General features: G+C 34.7%; 1 protein-coding gene across 2 annotated transcripts in view; it reads right to left on the bottom strand.

Moving 5' to 3' along the window:
* Nucleotides 1–8945: 8945 nt before the first annotated feature.
* Nucleotides 8946–24315, bottom strand: part of LOC138701375 (uncharacterized) — a 47422-nt gene continuing 32052 nt past the window's right edge. For both annotated transcript variants that reach the window (XM_069828218.1, XM_069828217.1), the window contains 8 exons: nt 22426–22602; nt 20026–20156; nt 18211–18314; nt 16251–16419; nt 15992–16146; nt 15724–15894; nt 14706–14855; nt 8946–10686 (listed from right to left, as the gene is read on the bottom strand). In XM_069828218.1, the coding sequence (XP_069684319.1) occupies nt 10568–10686; nt 14706–14855; nt 15724–15894; nt 15992–16146; nt 16251–16419; nt 18211–18314; nt 20026–20156; nt 22426–22602 (1176 nt within the window). In that variant the 3' untranslated portion in view covers nt 8946–10567. The remainder of the gene's footprint in view (nt 10687–14705; nt 14856–15723; nt 15895–15991; nt 16147–16250; nt 16420–18210; nt 18315–20025; nt 20157–22425; nt 22603–24315) is intronic.

Here is a 24315-nt window from a genome sequence, read left to right as displayed (position 1 = left end):
AAACTTTTTTCCTATTTGGTGTAAAATATTAATTTTTTGTATGTAGAGAGCTCATAGCTGTAGCAACTTAACCAAATATAAATATAAAAAAAAATTATTTGGGGGGGCCCAGATTTGAAAAAAATATATCCATTGCAGGATTTTACTAAAACTGATATATCTAAACCATTTTTAAAGATAGATTCAAACAGTTTCTTGCAATGTACTTCCAAAACCATGCTCTACAAACTGTCTGTAACAGAATTTTGATATTAGTCCTACGTTTGTAAAATAAACAATTAAAATTTAATAACATTTTTTTATTTTCCTTTTTCGCAAACAAACGGATATATTTTAGAAATAAAATCAATTAATAAAATTCTGTTACAGAGAAAAGTTTCCTAATAATCTAAATAATGTGTGTTCTAAATTTCATGTATGTATCTTTAATAGTTCAGAAATTATGTCCATTTTTGTCTTGCAATGTAGCAAAAAAATGAAGTTACAGGAAACAACGATAAAGGGGGCGTGTGATTTAAAAATCCATAGCGCAGGAAGTTTAAAAATGGCGTCTCAACATCCGATAAGGGCACAAATACCCACAAAATGTTATGCACTGCATTCCACACATATCAAAGGGTATTTTAAAGAAAAAAAAATAGAACATTTAATTTACCGGAAACAACAATAAAAGGGGACGTTTGATTTAAAAATCCATAGCGCAGGAAGTTTAAAAATGGCGTCTCAACATCCGCTAAGGGTACAAATACCTACAAAATGTTATGCAATGCATTCCACACATATCACAGAATATTCTAAAGAATTTTTTTTTTTTAATTTACTCATTTTTCACCAAAAAATATCGTCCTCTCCCCTTAACTTTTCGACTGCTGATCGTTGTTCAATTGAAATTGTAGCCTGATTCGTTACGAATCGTTTGCCACCTTTTCGAGCGTCCTGTCGTTTCGCATTCTCGAATTACACTGACTCGGCTGCCGCGCGACCCGCCAAATTCTGCCTCTAATTTCCTCCTCATGCGTATCGCTAGATAACATTACCGGCTCCAGCTCAAGGTCACGTTGGTTATATTGCTCCTGCGTCTATTGACTGCCGTATACTTCGTTGGAATATGTTATGTAGTTTATAATAAAATTATAGGCGCGACAAAACTGCCCTGAAAGTGTATAGGTCGACTTTGTGCGATGACATCCTAGTACTTAGACATATTCACGTCAAAAAAATAATAATACAAGTTCCTACAATCCGCACTCTCATCTTATTCTTTAGGTATGACATAAAGGTGGATTCTTGGTTCATTAAATGCGCTTTTTTGTTCTGAAAATAGATGTCATGGTTGGAGTTCATCTGACCAAACAAGATTTCTAGGTGATTGTTAACTAATAATAATGTTTAATTATTTTTATAAAGGTGTTATCTGTAATATTACTCAAAAATATAATTTCTGGTTGTTGTTGTTGTCGTTGTTCAGTCCAGAATTCATTTAGAATCATACGACAATATGGGTATTGCCCATCACCTTGTTGGATCTGATTTCCATTTTTACCCCTGTTTTGGGTTGTTTTATGGTGTTACATAGATATTTATTTTGCTGTAAGTAAGTAAGTAAAGTACCAATCTTAGTTTTCTTAAATATTATAATGACGATGATATTTTCAATTCAGTTTCAGTTTTGTTTCCAAGCTTTGTTGTTTCTTATACATGAAACTGCCTATACAAAGAGAAGTACGATAGAAGACGAATTTGTTCATTGAAGTCTCATAAAATGTCCTACATTCTTGGCTCAGACGTACAGAAATAACCATAAACATTTAATTATACCTACAGGAATCAGGGGTGTAAAAGCAAGTTTCCTTGCACTTCCAAACCCTGTGGCTTCAATTATCGACATGTCATACGAAAAGAACGAATAGTGGATGAATGCGAATGATTCATGGCATTTATATGCTGGATTTACAGAACACCAAACATAGTGCGGCATATTATTTGGTACCGACGCGAACCTACGAAATCAATAACACGTTGGCTGACCCCATGCTAGATGTGTCATGGCAAACTATCGAAAAGACACGCGTGCATTTGGATGCAGGTCAATGAACGCGTAACAATCCACAGTGAATGAGTCACGCTGCGTCAAAAGTGAGGTCTATGTGATTGTTTAAAGTTATATTAACCTGGCCAATTGGGGATGCAGCCCTCTGTCGCAAGACCGTTTACTTCAAAACTATATCGAGATCCCGGCCACGTAACACTGCGTAACACAGTTTCCTACTCTCCTCATCAATCTATGTTTTAAACAAGAGGACCGCGTAAATGTATAGAACGTTACGACTTTGTTTTCAGATGGTTTTCATACTGTGAGAACCACCAATTTTGTTAGGTTTTTTCGTTTGTTTGTCTGTCGACAGGGGCGGCGCCGGGGGGGGGGGAGGTGTACGAGGGGGGTTTGAGACCCCTTCTGGAATCCCCGCAGCCCTTCAACACCCCTTCCAAATAACACATAATGCAGGTTTAATCTTAGTATTATAGCGTTTAATCATGTATAGACTGATGTTGAATTAAATGTAATTTTAAGTTGTGAGAGATTCCTTCAAAAGTTGATTTATTTTACGCATCGTTAAAGGATTGTTACTTAAACTGAATTTGGCATAGGTATTCCATTGACATCTATACTCTTCTGAAGTTTTATAACTGCAGTTGAACAACCCATAGCAGTACATGAAGAAAAGAAGACCATCTATGACCCCACAATTCAATACTTTAGGGATTATTATCATATACAAGAACAAATTGAAGTATATGGATTATTGTTCGAAGCTAGGAGAACAATTCCAAAATTCTCAGTTGTTTTAAGTCTTTTGGAATTCCTTTAAAAATTTTGAAAATTATTGCTGTAGACGTAATGAAATATTCTGTTCAGATTTTACATATTTATTGTACACCTAAATTTCTTTATATTCTGTCTGATTACTAATAATTATCGAATAAACGTACTTTCCCAAGGTTAGCTTCCATTTGAAAATAATAATCATAATACAAATGTTTATTTTTATTTATTTAGTATGCTGTCTCTTTTGGCAACCATTATTGAAGGGCAGCTACCCTTGTGGGATATATACACACAGTATATATCGATCTTCCAAAATAAGTTATAATTATTGTATATTGCTTACTACGAGTATTTAAAATGTTTCGTTAAGAACTTGATATAGTATGTTAATTCTTTCATTTCTCATTTAAGACTAATCTAAAGAACAATGTGTAACTTTTAATAAACAATAATAGATGGATTGCGTATTGTATGTTGCAAAGGGGCATTTTTTTTACTTGGTTACTTAATGACGCTATATCAACTACGAGATTATTTAGCGTCGATGGAATTGGTGATCGCGAGATGAGGCAGAGGATTCGTCATAGGTTATCTGACATTTGCCTTATGGTTGAAGAAAACTTCGGAAAAAAACAACCAGGTAATCAGCTCAAGCGGGAATCGAATGCGCGCGCGATCGCAACTCCAGATCAGTAGGCAAGCGCCTTAGCCGACTGAGTTACGCCCGTGGCGCAAAGATGTTATTATAAAGCGAAAATGCGAGTAAAATGATTTGAAACCATGGTGCACTTTGAAAGCTGCCGTTTATAACTATTTCAAGGCCTTCAGTACGTACGCTAATCACAGTTGAGTTGATAAGTTTTTACTGTTCATCACATTGTTGCGACCATCGTAAATAGATCAATATCGTCAGTAACCTTTATATGAAACAACGAGTCAAAGTCAGGATAGGCGAAGAAATGTCAGAAGGAAGTGAAAGAGGGAGAGGAGTACGACAAGAATGCCCTTTATAACCTACCCTGTTCAACATGTACTTGGAGGATTTAGTGAAGAAATGTTTTCAGAAAATGGGAGGAGTGATAGTAGGAGGAAGAAAAGTAAAGTGTATAAGATTTGCTGATGTTATGGCGTTGTTAGCAGAAGAGGAGACGATACTAAGGGATATGCTACTGGAGCTAAATGATAGCTGTGACCACTATAGAATGAAGATAAATGCCAACAAGACGAAGACCATGGTCATAGGAAGAAAACTAAAGAAGGTAAACTTGCGAATTCTAAATGAGGTAGTAGAGCAAGTGAACAGTTTCAGATACTTGGGGTGTACTAGAGGCAGTAACATGAGCTGCAGCCAGGAAGTTAAAAGGAGGATAGCAATGGCAAAGGAAGCTTTTAATAGAAAAAGGAGTATATTCTGCGGACCTCTGGAGAAATATCTAAGGAAGAGACTAGTGGAGTGCTTTATGTGGAGTGTAGCATTGTATGGGGCAGAAAAATGGACATTATGACGAAGTGAAGAGAAGCGACTAGAAGCATTTGAAATGTGAATATGGAGAAGAATGGAGCATGTAAAATGGACAGACAGAATAAGAAACGAAGCTGTGTTGGAAAGAGTGGGTGAAGAAATAATGATACTGAAACTGATTAGAAAGAGGAAAAGGAATTGACTGGGTCACTGGTTGAGAAGAAACTGTCTTCTCAAGGAGGTACTGGAAGGAATTGTGAACGGGAGAAAAGTTCGGGGCAGAAAAAGATACTGGTATCAAATGATAGACGACATTAAGATATATGGGTCATATGAAGAGACAAAGAGGAAAGCAGAAAATAGGAAAGACTGGAGAAAGCTGGGTTTGCAGTGAAAGACCTGCCCTTGGGGAGAACACTATGAATGAACGACAGTGTTGAATCATTTAGTGCCAAATTGGATTTCAGTCTTCTTTATGCTTTTCAAGTGGACTAATTTTGTTCAGTTCCTTGTGCTCAGCCATACAATAGGTATGGTTGGCGGTAGCCAATGCTCTGGTATCATGGCAATGAAGCCATCAGCTGTCTTGCAGTCCAGTATTTTTCTGTAATGTTGAGATGACCAGGCAAAGCTCCGCAATTTTCCAGGTGGAGCTTATCCATGATTACGTCCTTTCCACATAACACACACTGGGTGAGAGGAAGATGGCGATTCTATAAAAATGAGCTGCCAAACAATCATGGCCGGTCAGAAAGTGGAAGACTGCCACTGTTGAATTTTTTGTTTCTTCAGGGATGATGTTTAAATTTTGGAGCAGGGATTCCCATGATTTATCTTTAGCTGATTCCTTTATTCTGTTCAAAAATTTTTCTTTGTATTGGAATATTTTTTATTGAATTTAACAGAAATAAAAATATGTCTAAAGGAATAAAATGTTCATTGTGGTAAAGTGAATTAAATTTTCGAATAGATAGGCTTACTCTTTAAGGCTTGCCTTCCGAAAATGAAAAATAATCTCTAATATGCGTCTTTTAAATGTAAGGTCTGGGAGGGGAAACTCAGTCTTTCAGATTTCTTTGAGGGAGAGAGAGAGAGAGGAAAAAAAAAAGAAAGAAAAATCGATTGAGGTTTTTGAATCTGAAAACGTTTTAGATTTCGAGGATAATTTGGCGGAGAGTGATGTTAAAGGGGCAAGTGTTCATAAATTGACATTCTCTTGTGACAATGTGTTAATTTTTCAGTTGGAATTTGACAGCCTATCTTAAAAGTGTATACCCCAAAAGTGTGTGTGTGTATGTGTGTGTGTGTGTGTGTGTGTGTGTGTGTATCTAATGCTCTGGATTTAACAATGAAGTCATCATCCTTCTTGCTTCCCAATATTTTGATGGAAGGTCCACAAATGTCCTAAGAGTTTCACAATTAGCCAGGTGCTCCATCTCCATGTCCTCTTCTCTGGTGCACAGTAAGCATTTAGGTGAATTCAGTACTCCAATACGATGGAGGTGTTTACTGAGGCAATCATGACCAGTAATCAATCTAAACATGGCCACGGCAGATTTTCGAGGTAGATCAGGAATTAGTTTTGGATCTTTGAATGATTCTTTCCATTTTGAATTTTGATGTTTTGCCTGTTCGCTGTAACTTATTCTTTTTATGACTCGCTTTATTGATTCATATGGGAACTTGAAATTTGTTTTTAAGTTGATATAAGTTCCTTTCTTTGCTAACATATCTGCTTTCTCGTTACCGTTCAGTCCGCAGTGGGCCGGGATCCATTGGAAGACCACCACCCTCGGGGGAACCTGTAACCCCTAGAGGGCGCGTCCCCAGGTGGCGGATCGGGGAATGCCTCTCAGAAATGAGTGGTAGGAGAGAAATGAAATATCTCCCGTGGACCAACAGGTAATTATCTATGCTAGCCTGTCATGGCATAGAGATGCGTCCCACAGGAGACAGAGGTGGGAACGGTCAGTGGACTCAAGTAAGCCCTCCCAGCTAGGTCCGAGGGACCCGCTGACCAAAGACAGGTGTGGTCCTCCTTTCATATAGGGGGTTGAGAAAGGACAGTACAACCGCCAACTCTTAAAAACATGGTGTCCTTCAAGAAAATGGTTCAAATCAGCTCATTTCTAAATTTACATTGAGGACCCAAAACGGATACATACAAGAGGTAGAAAAGCTTAAACAAAATCTAGAAATACCAAGTGAAAAGGAAAACTTGCTGTCTCGATATAATCCAATTAATAACTTCAAAGTAGATTGCTGCCTTGATCTTGATGAAGTCTTCAACAAAACAGATATAAATCCAGAAATAGCAAAAGCCATTGCCCTACAAACAATTAATAGAAAATATCCACAGAAGGACTGGTTCTACATTTACACTGATGGATCTCTCATGGATCAAAATGCAGGAGCTGCAGCTTGAGCAGGAGCTACTTGCCAATACTTTTCTCTTTATAAAAATGTTGGCAAGTACACAACAAATTTTGATGGCGAAGTTGAAGCCATTTATACATCACTTCAAAATGTATTTGTTTGGCTAAATCAGTGCAAAAACATAGTCATCCTGTCTGACTCCAAAGCTGCAATCCAGTCCGTCAGCTCAACTACATCCCCTAAAATGGAAAAAGTAAAAGAAATTCATTGCATGGTAAAACAAATTCAAATGCTAAATAAAAAAGTGGTATACCCCAAAAGACAATATGATAATGAAAAGAGGTGTTTTCAGGCAGATTGGTACAAATCTTATGCTTGGCTAGAATATAGTGATGCTGCTTATTGTTTTGCTTGTCGATTCAGTAACATGAAATATTAAAGTACATTTTCATTTTTAGATATTATTATAGTGCCTTTCACTGCATATACTGTAAAAACTTTGTGCGTGTAATGTAGAGGTAAAAATAAAACTGAAATGTTCTATACAACGTTTCCTGCAAATCCCTACTTTCAGAGTTATGATGCATAGTGCCATATCTTGCCAGGCATCAGAAACATGGGCCAGTGAAGCCTTCGGCTGTGTCACTTTCGCATACATAGCGAATTCGGTAGATGTTTCTTATTCGTACACCCCACTACAGTTGATAATTAGCTACATTACGAAAGAGTAAATTCCTATGAAATGTGTAAAACATACAATGAGAAAGTACGTGTCATTCCTATGACAGCATTTATTTATATCTATGCATGATGAATTATCCTTCATGATAATGAATACAACTTAAGCATTTGGTGCAACTATCAATAACAACTAGCACGACATAATATACATTTGACTAACAATAAAATACTACAGGGCGTATGAATATCAGGGTGCTACATTATTTTTACAATAACCAGCTTAATCACAGTTATTTAAACTACCTCAATACTATATTACAGTATTTTTTTTCCTTAAAATTCTGGCAGTATCTAAAGTCGAAGTATTCTAATTTCAATAGTTATAGGGGAACAATTTACAAAACTCCGTTGGTCTACACATGCATCAATCTTAAAGAGTGACACAATATACTAATCACCTCCTCCTTCCTAATTGTCAGCCAATGACAAAAGAAGGCGTTACTTACATAAACTTTCAATGAAGCAGAATATTTTCATATTTCATATACTTAATAATAACTCAAAAAGTAGTAGTCAGATTCTAATAAGGAAAAAAGCATGTTGAAGAGTATTGTTTGCATATTTCTAAGATGTTTCAGTTGCCGCAATATAACAAATGTAAGACTTCTTAATTGAGGTTTGTTTCATACTATTGTAGTGTGGGAAAAAAATAGTTTTTTGAAGTAGAAAATCAATCAATGATAACTTTTTTTCTTGAAAAAATAAGTGGATAGTTGCAGTGTATGAAATCGTCTAAATACAATATACTTTATGTTTAAAAAAAAACCTCATTTTAATAGAATGAGTCTACAAGATATTATCACTTGTTAAAGGTTTATGTCTGGCTGCTCAAGGTCTGTCATGTAGGGCGCACATACAAAATCCAACAGTGCTTTAAAAATAAGCATTTATTGTTTTGACTGGTTTCATTTACTTAAGGACCTCACTAAAATGTTTAATCAGTTGCCTCCAATCTTTTCAATTAGATTTTTGTAGCAAAGTTCTCACTTAATGTAAAGGAACGATTCTGTCGCTGCCTTTTTGCAGAATATGGAAAAGACAAGTTGAAGAAATGTGTTGATGACGTTAAAAATAACTAAGAACAATATTTTTGTAGTACTAATGTATTAGACAGTGAAACTGACAGAATAATTTCTTTAGAAGTTTAAGTGATAGCAGTGATACATCAGATGACTTGTCAATCAGTACGACAATGGTTCAGATTAATGGAGGAAGACTCTGCCTCCAGCGCAGCAGTAAGGTTTAGTAACCTCCTACAGCGGAGTTTTGGCAGTTGTTAACCTACAGAACCAATAAAAATATTCACAACATCCAGTATGTCAGGCAAAAAAAAAAAAAAAAAAAAAAAAAAAAAAAAAAAAAAAAAAAAAAAAAAAAAGACTATGCAGTTAGATACAAGATACGTCGATAACTTTCTCTGCTCTATGCATTTATGATAGTGAAAGTTTATACCAACCAACAAATAAGTATGCAATTCTGTGGTGTAGTAATTTTTCTGTGGTATTAATAATAATCAATTCCAATTTTTTTTAAGTGTTTATTTTGTCACTAAGCTTTCCCTTCTTATATAGACAAATATTTTTTATACACTTTACATTTCTGTAATTATACAGAAGTAATACATTTAAGTTGCCATGAGCATATACTCTCGATGTTTTCTGCTATTTTAAGTTTAAAAGCATTGCTGACATGTTAGTAAAACTTCTTTAATCAAATTTTAAAAGATAACCAGCATCACCACAAAAGTACAGTATTACTTAGAATTTTATAAATAAGTTGTTTGCGTTGTAATTCTTTTGCAACTGCTACATATTGGTACCGGTACTCTAAAAATATGAATGAATACTTAAAAAATAAGCATACCGATAAATGATAAGTTCACATTAATTTCCACAATTTTTTCATCTTAATTATTGCATCTTAAATCACCAAAACACAAGTGGGTCAATATAATTAAAGTCTTTAAGAAAATCAATGAGTAGGCTACTTAGACAATGTAATAAAGAACTACTGAAACATAACACAATGGAAAATACATACTATTAGGCCTATGTAAACTCCTTCAGGAACAACTAATAATGACAGCTTTATCACAGCCTACAATATTATATTTGCATACATATTATGTATTTATTTTTATTTGTAATAAAATTAATAGAAATGAGTTCTGGAACAGAATAAGTTACTTGCATATTATTCTTTAACATCAGCTAAACAAATGACTAAGTTTAAAATATAAAGTTTTACTTAATTTTTACAGCAATAAAATGACTATTAACCAATGAATAATAGGATGGCATTATATGCTTCGGTTTGTATTGGCTAAAATTACAGATTCCATACTTAAATAGTAAGCAGAATTTCAAGTTATTATGCGAATGGTCATTTAGAGAAAAAAGTTGTATGATTAAATGCATTTGTTTTTAAATCATAATTGTAACTGTCTGATGTTCATTATCTAAAACTTGAGATTCATTATAATTTTTAATTATAAAATAAGAAATATAACTTCTACTGAGTTTATGTTTTAAAATTTAAGCTACACATACATGACAGAATATCAGAAATCGCTTCTTGTGCTATATTTAATACCTTTAATATTAAAATTTTGCAGTGTCTTTTTCACTTACATCAAATTAATGTGAAAAATTTAAAATGTGTTATACTATTTCTATATTATTAAAGAGAATGCAGGCACAAGACTAAAAATAAATTACGCATTGTAATTATATTTGGAGATAAAAATTCTCTCTCCACTTTGCTGCGCACATAATTTTAGAATTAACAATTCTCCGCTTTATCTATTTCAACAAGTATTGCATTCAGCTCTAAAAATAACTCTATGGCGCACGGTGGAAAGGGCATAAATCATAAATTACAAGTTTACAGTAGAATAAATAAAAAGTCTGAAATGAGGATCAATATTATAGGTATTATGATGGGTTGGAACTCTAACACTCTATTTCATTATGGAAGAGGACAGACATATGACCTTTATACCATCTGAAGAAATACATTTTTTGTATTCACATGGAGGTCATAACTGAAAACCATAAATAAAATTTCTGACTTCCGCTCTTTTTACCACGCACCTTAGAACTATCATAACAATAAAATATCTTCATAAGTGGTGACGTATTTGTGTAGAATTGCATTAATTTTCAAGGTTTCATATTAGCCCAGTCTTCACCCGTCAAAATGGCAACAGGGATAGGAACAGAAAAGTTTTCTGATAACGCAAAATAAGAACTGCTGTCTTCCATAGTTCTTTTCACTATATCTGGAAGTAAGAATTTACAGACTAATTAAATGTGTTTCAGACAGTAATACATGACACCTTTATTGATAATCTCAAAACATATTTTAATCTATACCGGTAAGTATTTCTAAGAAGTAAAATAAAAAACAAATAGATTTCCCGATTTACTTCTTTCTCTCCTTCGGTTGTCATCCTATTCATTGATCTTTTACAGGGTTTTACTGTTGGTCTGTTAACTTGTTTCACTGTTCCATTAACCTTTGAGATCTTGTTGAATTTGTAAGTTCATGTGAAAATCCAGCAACTTCAAATTGGTTCTGACAGCAGTTTCGCATTTTATGAGTGTAAAGTTTCTAATATCACTCTCAATATTCACTACTCTTCAGAAACTGTGAAGTTAACCATTCCTCAACACAAAATCAATCTTCTTAATGTATCCAGCTGTTTGCTGACAACATAAAGTCCACTATAGTCCACTGTAGTCTTTTCAGTTCTTGTTTTTCTTGAGAAATGAGGGGTATTTTGATCGGTGTTCATTATAGATGCCTGTTGCTAGTACCCAGAGTTGGGGTGTAGTCAATATATACTGCAGGGCTGTGTCTTCTGCAACTGGTACTGATGATTTTAATTTACTTCTTTTGTGGTTTATGGATGGACAGTATAGAAGAATGTATTCCAGATCTTCATCATAATTATTACACCAGAGACAAGTAGAATTATCAGAAAGGTGAAATCGGTGTAGGTACAATTGTGTGAAAATGTGACTTGTTCTGGCTCTTGTTAAAAATGTTTGAACATGTCTGGGCAAGTTTTTATACATTTCCAGGTCATTTGGTTTCTTTTGAATGGACTGTACAATTTTTCCTTTGTCGAAGAAAGCCAATTGTTGATCCATACGTTTATAAAATGAGACTTTACTGAAGCAAAAGCACTGGATAGAGATATCACTTGAAGAGGTCTTGGTTGCAAATATGTTGCCTAGTTTACTTAGTTGTTTCTGAATTGGAATAATTCTATGTGCATATAGGTTTGGTAGATATTTGATTATATTAAATATAGCCCCCTTGGAGTTGGTAAGTATGCAAATAGATTTTTCAGAAATTTGAATAACACACTGAAGAGCAGCATCAATAGCTAGCAATTCAGTGTCAAGACTGGAGGAGGATGAACATGGTATGAAGTAACTTTCTTGATATTTTGGAGTATAATACCCTGCTCCTGATCTCCCATCATCAGGGTTTAGAGATCCATCTATATAAATTTGAAGGTGATCCTTATATGTGCTGCAGAGTAGTTCCATTGCATCTAACTTAAGAATGTATGGAGGATCATTTTTGGAATTATTTTCTGGAATTTGTATGTTATGTTCTGGAATTACCCATTTCCATGGAGGAATTTCGTTCACAACTGGAGTTTTAGTAATGAGTGTGTCTATGATATAGATTGGTATTTCTTCTTTGTTTATTTTGTAGAAATTACACAGGACATTATCTGATATTATTATTATTATTATTATTATTATTATTATTTCTTCCTCAACACAAAGGAAAGGGTGAATTTACAGTTTTCTGTACCGGTACTGTAAGGAAATTGTACAGAGCGATCCATATAAAACTTTACAATTTTAATAAGATATAATTTCTTTCCGGAAGCTAGTACATAAACTTCAAATTGTGTTTAATGTTCTCAGTGGCTCTGGAAGAATCTATACTGGCACCCCTACCATCCATTGTTGGCTATTATGACTATTGTTAGCTATTAGTAATTAGTTAGAAGTCTCTGGTTTTTGCAGTCATAACACGAACATGTAGTTCTCAATTTGGTAGCGTGTTTTTATTGTGAAAATGTATTGGAAGACAAATTCCAATGAGTCAAGATTGTGTTAATGATATTCAAGGACATTTAGTGAACTCATCAAAGAAATCAATGCGCTGATTGAACCAGGAGAGAGGCTACCTCCAGCAAGATGGCGCAACATGTCATAAGTCTGATTCTATGAAACTTACAGTCAGCTTCTTCAGTGATTGCCTAATCTAAAAAAATCTGTGGGCCCCCAAATCACCTTACCTAACTTTTCTGGACTACTACTTATGGGGTTACCAAAAGAACAGAGTATACAAGAATAGACCGAAGTCACTTGCTGAATTCCGTGAGATCATTAGGAATGAAATCAGCAATACTGATGAGGATACACTTCGGAGAATGCCATGGAATATGGTGCGACAAATACAATTGTGTATGAATGCCGGCGGAAGACATTTTCAACATTTACTCTGAAGAATCGCCCACAGTTACTCTGTAATTCAGAACAGATTGCACAAGTTTGCTATTATTGGTTCAGAAGTTATAAGTCATTAAATTGTTAACGTTTATATGAATCACTTTGTATTTGCTACAACTGCGAACCGTGTGTAGCTCACATTTTTCAAGTACCAGTATTGTCTCCCAGGTCAGAGGGTTATGCATGTAGGTGTATTCATGACATTCAACAACGCTTCATGAATATTTCTGTGTTCTATTAAGTATTGATAATAAAACTTTCTGTTGTACTAGTAGACTATATTGTAAAACTCTTCTGTATATATTTCAACTAAACTGTGACTATAATTAAGATTTTATATTACTATTAAGATTTTTTTTTCGTTTGACATGTTCCATATTCTAGCTGTGAAGCAATGTACGAATACTGTGGAATGTAAATAAATACAATACAATAGTATCACCACTCACTGAACTGATTGTTCCTATGGGCGTCCTTGGCCATCCTCGTTGGTCTAATGCTTACAATCTTGCCATTAGATCCGACATTCGCGGATTAAAATCTGGACCAGATGATGGATTTTTAGTAGTGATCCATATTCTTATCATCACTTCCTTCAGATAGAAAGTAAAGCTAATGATCTGTATCATACACTTATGGTACGTAAAAAATCTGTAAGGCAATATTATTGGCTATTTCCTTATTTTCATTTTGCATACTGATGTCCCTGGAAAGCCCTTGGGATTGCAACAGTTTCTGGTGCTCGAATCAAGATAACAAAAATCTGTTTTTAACATCGTTGCGAAGTTTCAAAAAGCTTTGCAAGGTCATTCAAACTTGCAGAAACAGCCAGAACAGAGTTAGCACTAAGGCATCCAAGAACATAGAAAAAGGCTCAAATCCCACGCCAAATTTATTATAAATCTAAATGCACGGAAGTTCTCAATATACAGTGCTCTCATTTTACAAGGAAACTTCGCATCATTCTGCTACCTGACCGCAGCGTGGGAAACCAGCTCTGTGAAACATCCCAGCAGTTAATTGCTTCTGAGAATTGTGCCGGAATGAATATGTGTGACTATTGCTTGTATATTAAGCCGGGGAAAGCATAATATTTCGTTGTAAAGTTTTTTGCAAAAAAGGGAAAAAATGTCATATTTCACTAATATAACATTTCACAAAATACATGTCGTGCTTACATTAGGATATAAGAACATTACTGACCCAGACCCATGTCTGATAAATGTTGCTGTCTAGTGCCTTGCATCTGGCAATGAAGCCATTAGCAGTGTCTGATAAATGTAAAATCACACAAAACATTTCTTTGTAGTAGTAATAATAATAATAATAATAATAATAATAATAATAATAATAATAATAATAATAATAATAATAATAATAATCCGTGATGCTACAGCCCCTTAAGGGTCCAGACCAACCAGTTGGCTGCTGGCCTCACATCCACATGCCGAAGCAGAGGTGGACGATCATCCAACCAGAATAGAGGTATCATGTGGTTAGCATGATGATCCACCCAGTCGTTATAGCTGGTTTTCTTAACTGGATTTCGCTACTTATCGTAGCTCCCCAAGTGCATCACGATGCTGGATGGGCACTGATCCCATACACTGGCCGAAAGTTCATGAAAAAAATTTCTTTCCCCATGAGAACTCGAACCAGTGCGCATTTTGTAACGCGAGTCCTAGGCAGGATGCCTTAGACCATGATGCCACAAAACATTTCTTTAAGTTGATGGAATTATATAAACCATAGTTCTTACCTCTAACTTTTGTGAGTTCAGTAGTGCTGACCTCCCATACCAACTCATCATGTATCTGCAGCAGGAGATGAGCATCTCTGTCCAGCTTCAGCTCATGAAGTTTCCATTCAGTATGAAGCATGGCCAGCTTACAAATGTCCGCTGCTGAACCTAGCCCAAATAAACCAGCTTATTCTAAAAAAACTGTAGAAATCTACTTAAAATTGTATATCATATACCTAGGGAACGGATTTGTAGGTACTAAAAAACATTAAGAGAGAGATTTAGGACTTCATAAAATCGAATTTAGAACTTTTAGGAGTTTAGTACAATTAAAACTATTAACTGTTACATTTTAGACCTACACCCCAACTCTGGCTACTAGCAACAGGCATCTATAATGAACATCGATCAAAATACCCCTCTTTTCTCATGAAAAAACAACAACTGACTAGGCTACAGTGGCCTATAGTGGACTTTATGTTGTCAGCAAACAGCTGGATGCATTAAGAAGACTGATTGGATTACATTTTAGACAGCATTTATGCACAAAGAACTGGTGCTGACAATGAGTTCTACTGAATTGAAGACTCAAAAGCTATCAGTGAAAGAGATGATTGCTAATTGATCAGTTTCATTTTGCACAACAGGGTGTATTGACGCGAAAACTAATTTGTTAGCTCTCGCTCAACCTAAACAACCTACCACTCTTTATGCTAGGTTAGGCTTTTTCAAATGAACTCGGTCCCAAGAAATTAGGCGAAATCATCTTCATTCTCCTTCTAAGACCGATATGGAATTTACTAGACCAGTGTTTGTAAGATAATTTTTTACATTTTAAATAGCATTATTATTATTACCTGTATTTTTATTTTAAATATACGCAAAATACTAAAAAGGCGCTTTTCAGGCACAAATATAATTTTTAGACATTTATAGGAGTTTATAGTTCGTTTAGATATTTTAGATCCTGTAAAATTTTAATAGGGGGATTCTGTGCACTGGTAATAAACAACATTTTATTAGACATGGTACTTACCTTGAATAACAAAATTCATTGCCTGTCTCTCTGCGTGAGCTCGAGCTACTACATCAGTACTACAGATATTAGGAAAAAGACGTCTTCTGCCAATAATTGTACTCAGAAAACCTTGTTTTCGACACTGGTTGATCAGCTGCTCACGGAATGTGTTTAATACAGGACATATCACTGTGAAAAACAAAAATACTGTTAGTGATGACGAAACACAAACAATATACATTAAAAAACTAAAGGAAACATTACTGCTATTCAAAATAATACTGACTGTTAAAGCTGTTTATGATATGATTTGCTTCATCTACTCCCATTTTCAAAACCTCAGCTAATTTTTTAGTTCCAGCTCCATACATTATGGAGTATACGATTCTTTTTGTCTTCTCACGGTCCTCTGTCACTATTGCTTCAAATGGTTTATTCAGCCTGAAATCAGAATTGAATCCACTAAATAAGATAGTAATCTTGTCAATAATTATTAGAATAATATCTTCAGAAAAGTATTAATGTATTACCAATAAGATACTTACCACAAATGAGCTAATGTTAAAAATATATCACCAGGTTCATGAAACATCTTTATTAATGCCACATCTTTGGCTAGATGAGCAAAAATTCTAAATTCTATATGCATAAAATCAGCAGCTAAGAATTTATGTCCAGGACGTGAAATAAATGGAGACCTCAGCAGCAAGGATTCTGTAAAAAAAATTTTAATAAATGCAAACAAATAAGAAATAACATTGAGAATTAGAACCTTAAAAATATGTCCATGTCCAAAATCTTATGTATGCTGCATTCACACAAAAAAATTGTCTTGACTTCCAGCAACAATATTCTTGTCTTTAAAAGATGTGAACAAAATAAATTCAAAGTTAAATTGCTTTCATATTCTAGCAATAACCATTAAAGGGAATATGCAAAATGAGGTCCCTGAACCTCGATATAAGCTCTACAAAAGTTCTTCATAAACTTTTTCGCATGTTCAAAATGCTATGTGACAACAACATTGCACTACACTGGAAATGAGAAATGTTACCGTAGTCACTCTGACAGTTGTTCAAAACCTAAATAACGCTTATACCAAGTGTGACATCTTGGAAGTGCTTAGCAGTTGTAATGACATTTACCAACAGATTTAATGCCATCTGACATCTGAAGGGTACACGGGAATAACGATCAAGGTCCATTTTAGAAAGTTTCGAGAAAAACGAATTTTAAAATTTAAGCACTTAATAGTTAGTTGTGTGTGTATTTTTATTTATTTTTTTTTATTTTATTTTTTTTTTAATAGAAATTAACGCAGTGGAATGTCAAGAACGATGATTTCTTATTACTAGCTAGATCACATGATAGTACTTCCTTTCCACTATAAGATAGCATTATTAACTCAATTTCGATTTTTGATGGACCTTGATTGTTTTTCCCGTGCACCCTTCATTTATAATGCGCGCACGCACGCACTCTCTCTCTCTCTCCCTCCCCTCTCTCTCTGTCTCTCTCCCGCTCCCCTCCTCTTCCTCTCTCGCTCTCCCTCCCTCCCTACCTTTCTTTCTCTCTCTTTTCCTTCCTTCCTACCTTTCTCTCTCTCTCCCCCCTTTCCTACCTTTCTTTCTTTCTCTCTCTCCCTTCCTACATTTCTTCTTTCTCTCTCTACCCCTTTCTTTCTCTCCCTTCCTTTCTCTCTCTCTCTCTCTCTCTCTCTCTCTCCCTTTCTTTCTGTCTTCCTTTCTCTCTCTCTCTCTCTCCTCCTTTTTCTCTGTCTTCCTTTCTCTCTCTCTCTCCCTTCCTTCCGTCCTTCCTTTCTATCTATCTATCTATCTATCTATCTATCTATCTATCTATCTATCTATCTATCTATCTATCTATCTATCTACCTACCTACCTACCTACCTACCTACCTACCTACCTATCTATCTACCTACCTACCTATCTACCTACCTACCTACCTATCTATCTATCTATGTCTCTCTCTCCCCCTCCCTTCCTTCCTTTCTTTGGCTCTCTCTCTCTCCCTTCCTACCTTTGTTTATTTATTTCTCTCTCTGTCTCTATCTCTCTTCCTTCCTACCTTTCTTTCTTTCTTTCTTTCTTTCTGTCTTTCTTTCTTTCTTTCTTGCTTCCTTCCTTCCTTCCCTCCCTTCCCTTCCTTCCTTCCTTCCTTCCTTCCTTTCTTCTAGATGACAGATCTGAAGATGGGGATTTAATCAAACAAAGAGATTGTATATATACGGAATTAAAATTTGGAGCAAGTCTTGATGGTAGTCCACCTGTATGTAAGCAACAATTTCGCACGACTGTCTACAAGTAGCACATCAGGGGCTCTTGTTTACTGCACATGCACAGTGTGTTGTAAGCGAAATTTATACAATAACGGAGCTCCAAATTTTATTTCCGTATCTGTACTTAGCTTACACATTAACGAAGAAAGTCAAGATACATATCATTTAACTTTATGACAGTAAATTCAAAATATGGCAGAATACATACCATTTTCATTTATTTGAGTGACTAAAACGATGGGTTGCTTTGGAACAGATTGAAGGTTTGGATTGCTAGATGTAACTCGACCTGTAGCAGCTGCTGTCTGTTCCCTGAAAAGAATGCCAACTTTTAACATATTGGTAGTGCATGAAATATCATCACAGTCATCACCATTTCAATTACTTCAAGATTTGGGTTCTTTAGTCTGTTTTTTTCTTTGCTCTTATGAGGACCTTGGACTACATCAGACATTGGGACTTATTTGGTCATGTGTTCAACTAGGTTCAAGATCAGCACTTATATCAAAAAATAAAAATAAGCACAAGACACAGAAAACAGACACACATATCCAAAAAAAAAAAATTTAAATTATGGTTTATTTATCAACGCTCGCAACTGCAGAGGTTATAGCAGCGTCACCGGTGGGCTGGAATTTTGTCCCGCAGGAATTCTTTTACATGCCAGTAAATCTACTGACATGAGCCTGTTGCATTTAAACACACTTAAATGCCATCGACCTCAGCCGGGATCGAACCCGCAACCTCGAGCATAGAAGGCCAGTGCTATACCAACTAGCTACCGAGGGCGACACACATATCCATCCTCTCCGAAAAGAATGATAAACCTCTATTCTTCTGCTGAAAATGACTCCAGATCTGCCGGATTTGTAGTGACACGAAAATATGTCTTCAATAAATATCTGGAAATTCTACGAAAAACATTCTATAGGTAAGAATTATTACTCTGAACTACGTAATACTTTGGGGAACACAAGATATATATATATTGTTGCATATGACAATTTATCAAATAAAGAAATTAAGTAACAAAAATGAAGTCACAAAGATGACCATACCAGTACTACTTTCTCATTTTACTTTTATATATTTCGCAGTAATTCGATTCATTAGTCATAATACTCATAATGCAAACGATATTTGACGTGAACACGTCTTTAAAATCACTGCTGTATTATGTGTCAAGTAGTAAAAACTGATTTCACGATTTTACTAATAATTCGTTTCCTTAACTGTTACTAAACCATTGAACTAAAATGAATTGTAGTGTTGTGGTCATATAGCCAAAGGACTAAAGTTTGTTGTGTATCACTCACTCACTCATTTATTTAAAATTAGTTTTCAAAGTTGCGCGTGAATTCTCTGTTACTATAATGGGAACAATTTCAGATTTTGTGAGAAATGAATAATGACTTACGACTTCACGTGTGACTGTTGACTTCTTAATCAGACATTATTTTCATTGTGTATATGCTGTGCAGTTTATTATATTACATTGCCTAGAAGTAATACAAGGGTGTTTGAAAATAACGTTCTTAGAAAAATATTTGGGGCTAAGAGGGATGAAGTTACAGGAGAATGGAGAAAGTTACACAACGCAGAATTGCACACATTGTATTCTTCAGCTGACATAATTAGGAACAATAAATCCAGACGTTTGAGATGGGCAGGGCATGTAGCACATACGGGCGAATCCAGAAATGCATATAGAGTGTTAGTTGGGAGACCAGAGGGAGAAAGACCTTTGGGGAGGCCGAGACGTAGATGAGAGGATAATATTAAAATGGATTTGAGGGAGGTGGGATACGATGATAGAGAGTGGATTAATCTTGCACAGGATAGGGACCGATGACGGGCTTATGTGAGGGCGGCAATGAACCTGCGGCTTCCTTAAAAGCCATTTGTAAGTAAGTCAGTAATACAAGAAATAAGCCTATCTTATTCATACATAAAAGAATGTCTGCCCCATTTGGACAACCAGTGCATGTCACTGCTATGTTTACAGTCACCAATAAATACTCACCACGATGCAAAGACACAGTTTCCTTTAATATGCTGAAGCATTCCTTCTACATACGTGGTCTTCAATTTCTGCAGATGTCGATACTGTAATACTACACCAGGCAGAGGATGAAACGGTTCCAACAACTGTAACTGTAAATACATACAACGTCATTATTTGAATCGATAAGCATTTTAATTAAAAACTAAGAAATTCCTATGATTTTTTTTTAATTATAGGCGCCATTTCCTGATTTTCTGACAAATATGATTTAAAAGATAATATTTTACTGTCTTTTCTCATAGATCTATATAGTGCTATAGACTGAATGATCAATAAAATCGATATTAAAAAAGATAATATTTTAATTAGCTCTGCCTGTAAAATGAACAATTACGCAAAATTACATATAATACTGCTATTCTCATTACAAGTAAAATACTGGTATCTGTCCGAATGAGCTGTATAGCTAAATCTATGGATTATACTTTACAAACTCCAAATAAGGGAAAACCCACTAGATTTTAAACAGCTCAACTACACTTTACAGCTAACAGAAGAAGTAAATAAATCAGAAACACCCACAGATGTAATGAAAGCTCTAGCCCTCGAAACAATCAACACAAAATATCCCCCAAAAGAATGGTTACTGGTACATATTTTTACAGACGGATCTTCTAAAGACCACCGAACTGGAGCTGAAGTCACCACATGTTCACTATTCTCATTTTATCAAGCAACAGGTCTTAACACGGAGAAATAATGGCAATACACATAGCTCTACAGCAATTAATGAATCTCTCAATTAACAAGTACAATAAAGCAGTAATCCTCTCAGATTCCAAAGCTGCAATTCAAGCAATATGCTCAAACACCACAAGAAATCAGAGATAATAAAAGGATTGCTACAACATGTTAGTTCAACTCCAAAATCTTAACAAAACAATTCACATACAGTGGGTCCTGGCACACTGTGGGATCGAGGGCAATGAACTGGCAGATACACTTGCCAAGAAAGGCATAACAATACAGCAAATAAAAACGACAATGACTTCAGTAAAGCACCTGATCAATTCTAAATTCTCAAACCTTCATATTGAGGAAACAAAAAACATCCCGAAAACAGAAACTGGAACACCCTAATCTTGAACCCAGAAGTAATCCCACAAGCACTACGGAAAACAGCAGTTGCAGCCTTCAGGCTGCTTACAGGACACAATTGCTTGGCAAGATTTAGAAGACTTGAATTTAAAATGACGAAGTATTTTTTAATTCAAACTTCAAGCCTCTCTCCTGAAAAGTTATAGAAAATGCAGACAGAACCTTTTTTATCCTCACATCACGATCTGTGAAGATCGAATATACCATCACAAACGTATATAATAATAATAATAATAATAATAATAATAATAATAATAATAATAATAATAATAATAATAATAATAATAATAATAATCGCAAAATCCTGTTCGAAAAGGTAAAAGCACGCTTCTCCTCCAACAAGATTCTGCAATAGCACATACGGTACAGCTGATTATTCTATGAACAAATTCCATAACATGTTCGAGATTAGAATTAGGTACAAGTATGTAGGCCTACTTTAAAAGAACTGAAAAATCACATCTGGGAAAATGTTTCCTCCATCTTTTAATGGGAACTTCAGCAAGTAATTCGTCACTTCTTAAACAGATGTGACAAATCTTTGGAAAACAAGGCAGACAGTTTCAGCATCTCCTCTTTTAATTTGGGTACAAATTATTTTAATTGCATATATTTAGTAACATTTTACGTTAATTAGTTTATAGTGTGTTGAAGTACTGACACTACACTGCATAAGACTCTGTGAGGTACTAAGAGCAAGATTACTGCATTACGATTTCTCTTCAATCTGTTCATCCAGTACTTCTACATACCTATATCAGAAACGACTTACCGTACCTCACTAACGGTAAAAAATATATACAACAATTCTTTGTACGGTATCCAATTTTATCGTTAAAAAGAGTATCCTCATACTGAATATAAGAAGAATATAGAAATAAAATAAAATAAGAACTAAAATTAAAATTACAGCTACAATGAAATTATACAATATAATATTAACATAGAGAAGAATAATATCGTATGTGAATAAAGTAGGACAATTTATGAAAAAATATATATACGGTACCGAAATTAAACCGCATTTAAATTGTACTGTAAATGTGATTTTGTATTTCATTATAGTGTGTTAAAATAAGGAAAATACTATTTAATGGAAATTCTTTTGCGAGATTCGGCCCATTTGGAAAGTTATGTTTCAGTACAGTTGTACGAGATCTATTAGCAATACTAGTTGGAGTAAATTCTCCGTGCATCATACAATAACAAATATCTTTCTACATTTCCTTCTGAAATACATTTATGAAAAAAATAACATACCGTTGGTAATGAGGTAGATCTTGCCTTTCGTGCTACAGTTGTTTTCACTTTAATATTGGCTTTTTGATCCAGCTTGAGGTCATCATACAAAATTTTACTTAACTGCTGCACAGAGTTCAGCTGGAAACGTTTTCCGGCTTCTTTGTAAGCTGAATTTTGCAGATGTCCCACTTGTTCCTGAATAATTAATAAGAAGTTATTTACAATAATTATTCATTGTTATAAACAAAACTCTCAAGTAGAAAACAGCAGGTATTTGACTGTTAACACTCCAGATAATATCGACTAAGAACTTCCTGAATTGTACCAGATGAAATTTGTTACCTTTGATATTAGAATCATTCATGAGGATGAGGAATTGACTAATGCGCGAGAAAGTGTCGGTAAATTTTGAGCAGTTCTACTTTAACGATTTTCATTCCCTTAAAAGATATAACTTAGGCCTACTGTTTTCTGCGAGATTTGAAATTGTGAATCTTAGATCTAATGTTATAGTATGATTACCGAGTGGCCAAAGAGAAACTTTTTATGTGCACACTATAGTTTTAACAGTAAAAAAATTACATAATATGGTAGCCTACTGTTTTCTGCGAGATTTGAAACTGTGAATCTTAGATCTAATGTTATAGTGTGATTACCGAGTGGCCAAAAATAAACTTTTTATGTGCACACTATAGTTTTAACAGTAAAAAAATTACATAATATGGTAGATATACAGAAATCCCATTTTGTCCGAGACAGTCCCATTTCTAGAAATTTTTTTCTTCTCTTCCAACAAAGTCCAACCTGGGGCCAATTCCACCATTGAACTCTGTAGCTGCATTTAGATTAGCAACAGGCCATGACTCTTTGACCAAACACCTGCATAGAATTGAAATATATCAGTCCCCTGACTGCCTATTGTGCAATTCAAAACCAAGAAATGGATTCGGAACACCTCAAAATCTATGCTTCAGTGGCTGACCATGACAATATCTTTTAAATTTACTGGAATGCAAGAGGACAAATGACTTTATTGTCAAATGCCTGGCATTAGAAAACAACAACAACTTTGCAATTTCGCAACATTCCATTTTTCACTTTTCAACTTTTGAAAAGTGAGAAGTCTTGCTGTTCCTCCATAAATTAGAGACTGCTTTGCACTTTTCATTTCATTCTGCAAAGTCTTTGCATATCAGTAGTTATTGCAACTCGATGTTGTTGAGCTCTATCTCATAGCCAATAAAGAGTAATAAATAGTTCTTTAGATAAAACAGATACACTTCTTGTTTTTGGTTCTAAAATAGGCCTAATTTTTTCAAGAACATAATTTGTTTGAGTTGTATAATTAAAAAATTTTCACAAAATTGAGAAATTATTGTGATTATGAAAATTTATACTGTTTTATATACTTTTTCCTCGGGTTCTTTATCATTTGAATCACTTAATATTAAAATTAATAGTAGGAAATTCAATGAGTCATCCTGCCGGATTCCATTTATCGGATTTGTAGGCCTAATGATCGCCTTAGTTTTAATATTATCTTTGAGCTATCTGTATAAATATTTCTTAAAATAAGAACTTCTGGTACCGTACTAATATTTTTTCTCAACACTTGTATTACGTCTGATAGTCGTACATTATCAAATGCCTTTTCTAAATCTACAAGGCACAAAGCAGTTGGTTTGTATTTTTCTATTCTATTCAAAACACGTTATTGCAAATCAATCTTGAAGTACTGGTATTAGTAATGATATTAGTTGAATATCCGGCATAGTATATCTTGCAATAATGCTGTAACTGTTTCTCAAAGATTGTCAAACTGACTGATCTTGTATATTTGCTTGCGTTAAATTTAAATATATGTTAAAATTATAAAATATATAACAAAACTGGTAGGTACCGGTAGAC

Source organism: Periplaneta americana, chromosome 6, assembly GCF_040183065.1.
Source record: "Periplaneta americana isolate PAMFEO1 chromosome 6, P.americana_PAMFEO1_priV1, whole genome shotgun sequence".
Lineage (NCBI taxonomy): Eukaryota > Metazoa > Arthropoda > Insecta > Blattodea > Blattidae > Periplaneta > Periplaneta americana.
Note: the sequence above shows the minus strand (reverse complement) of the source record. Positions and strands in the feature narration are given on the sequence as shown.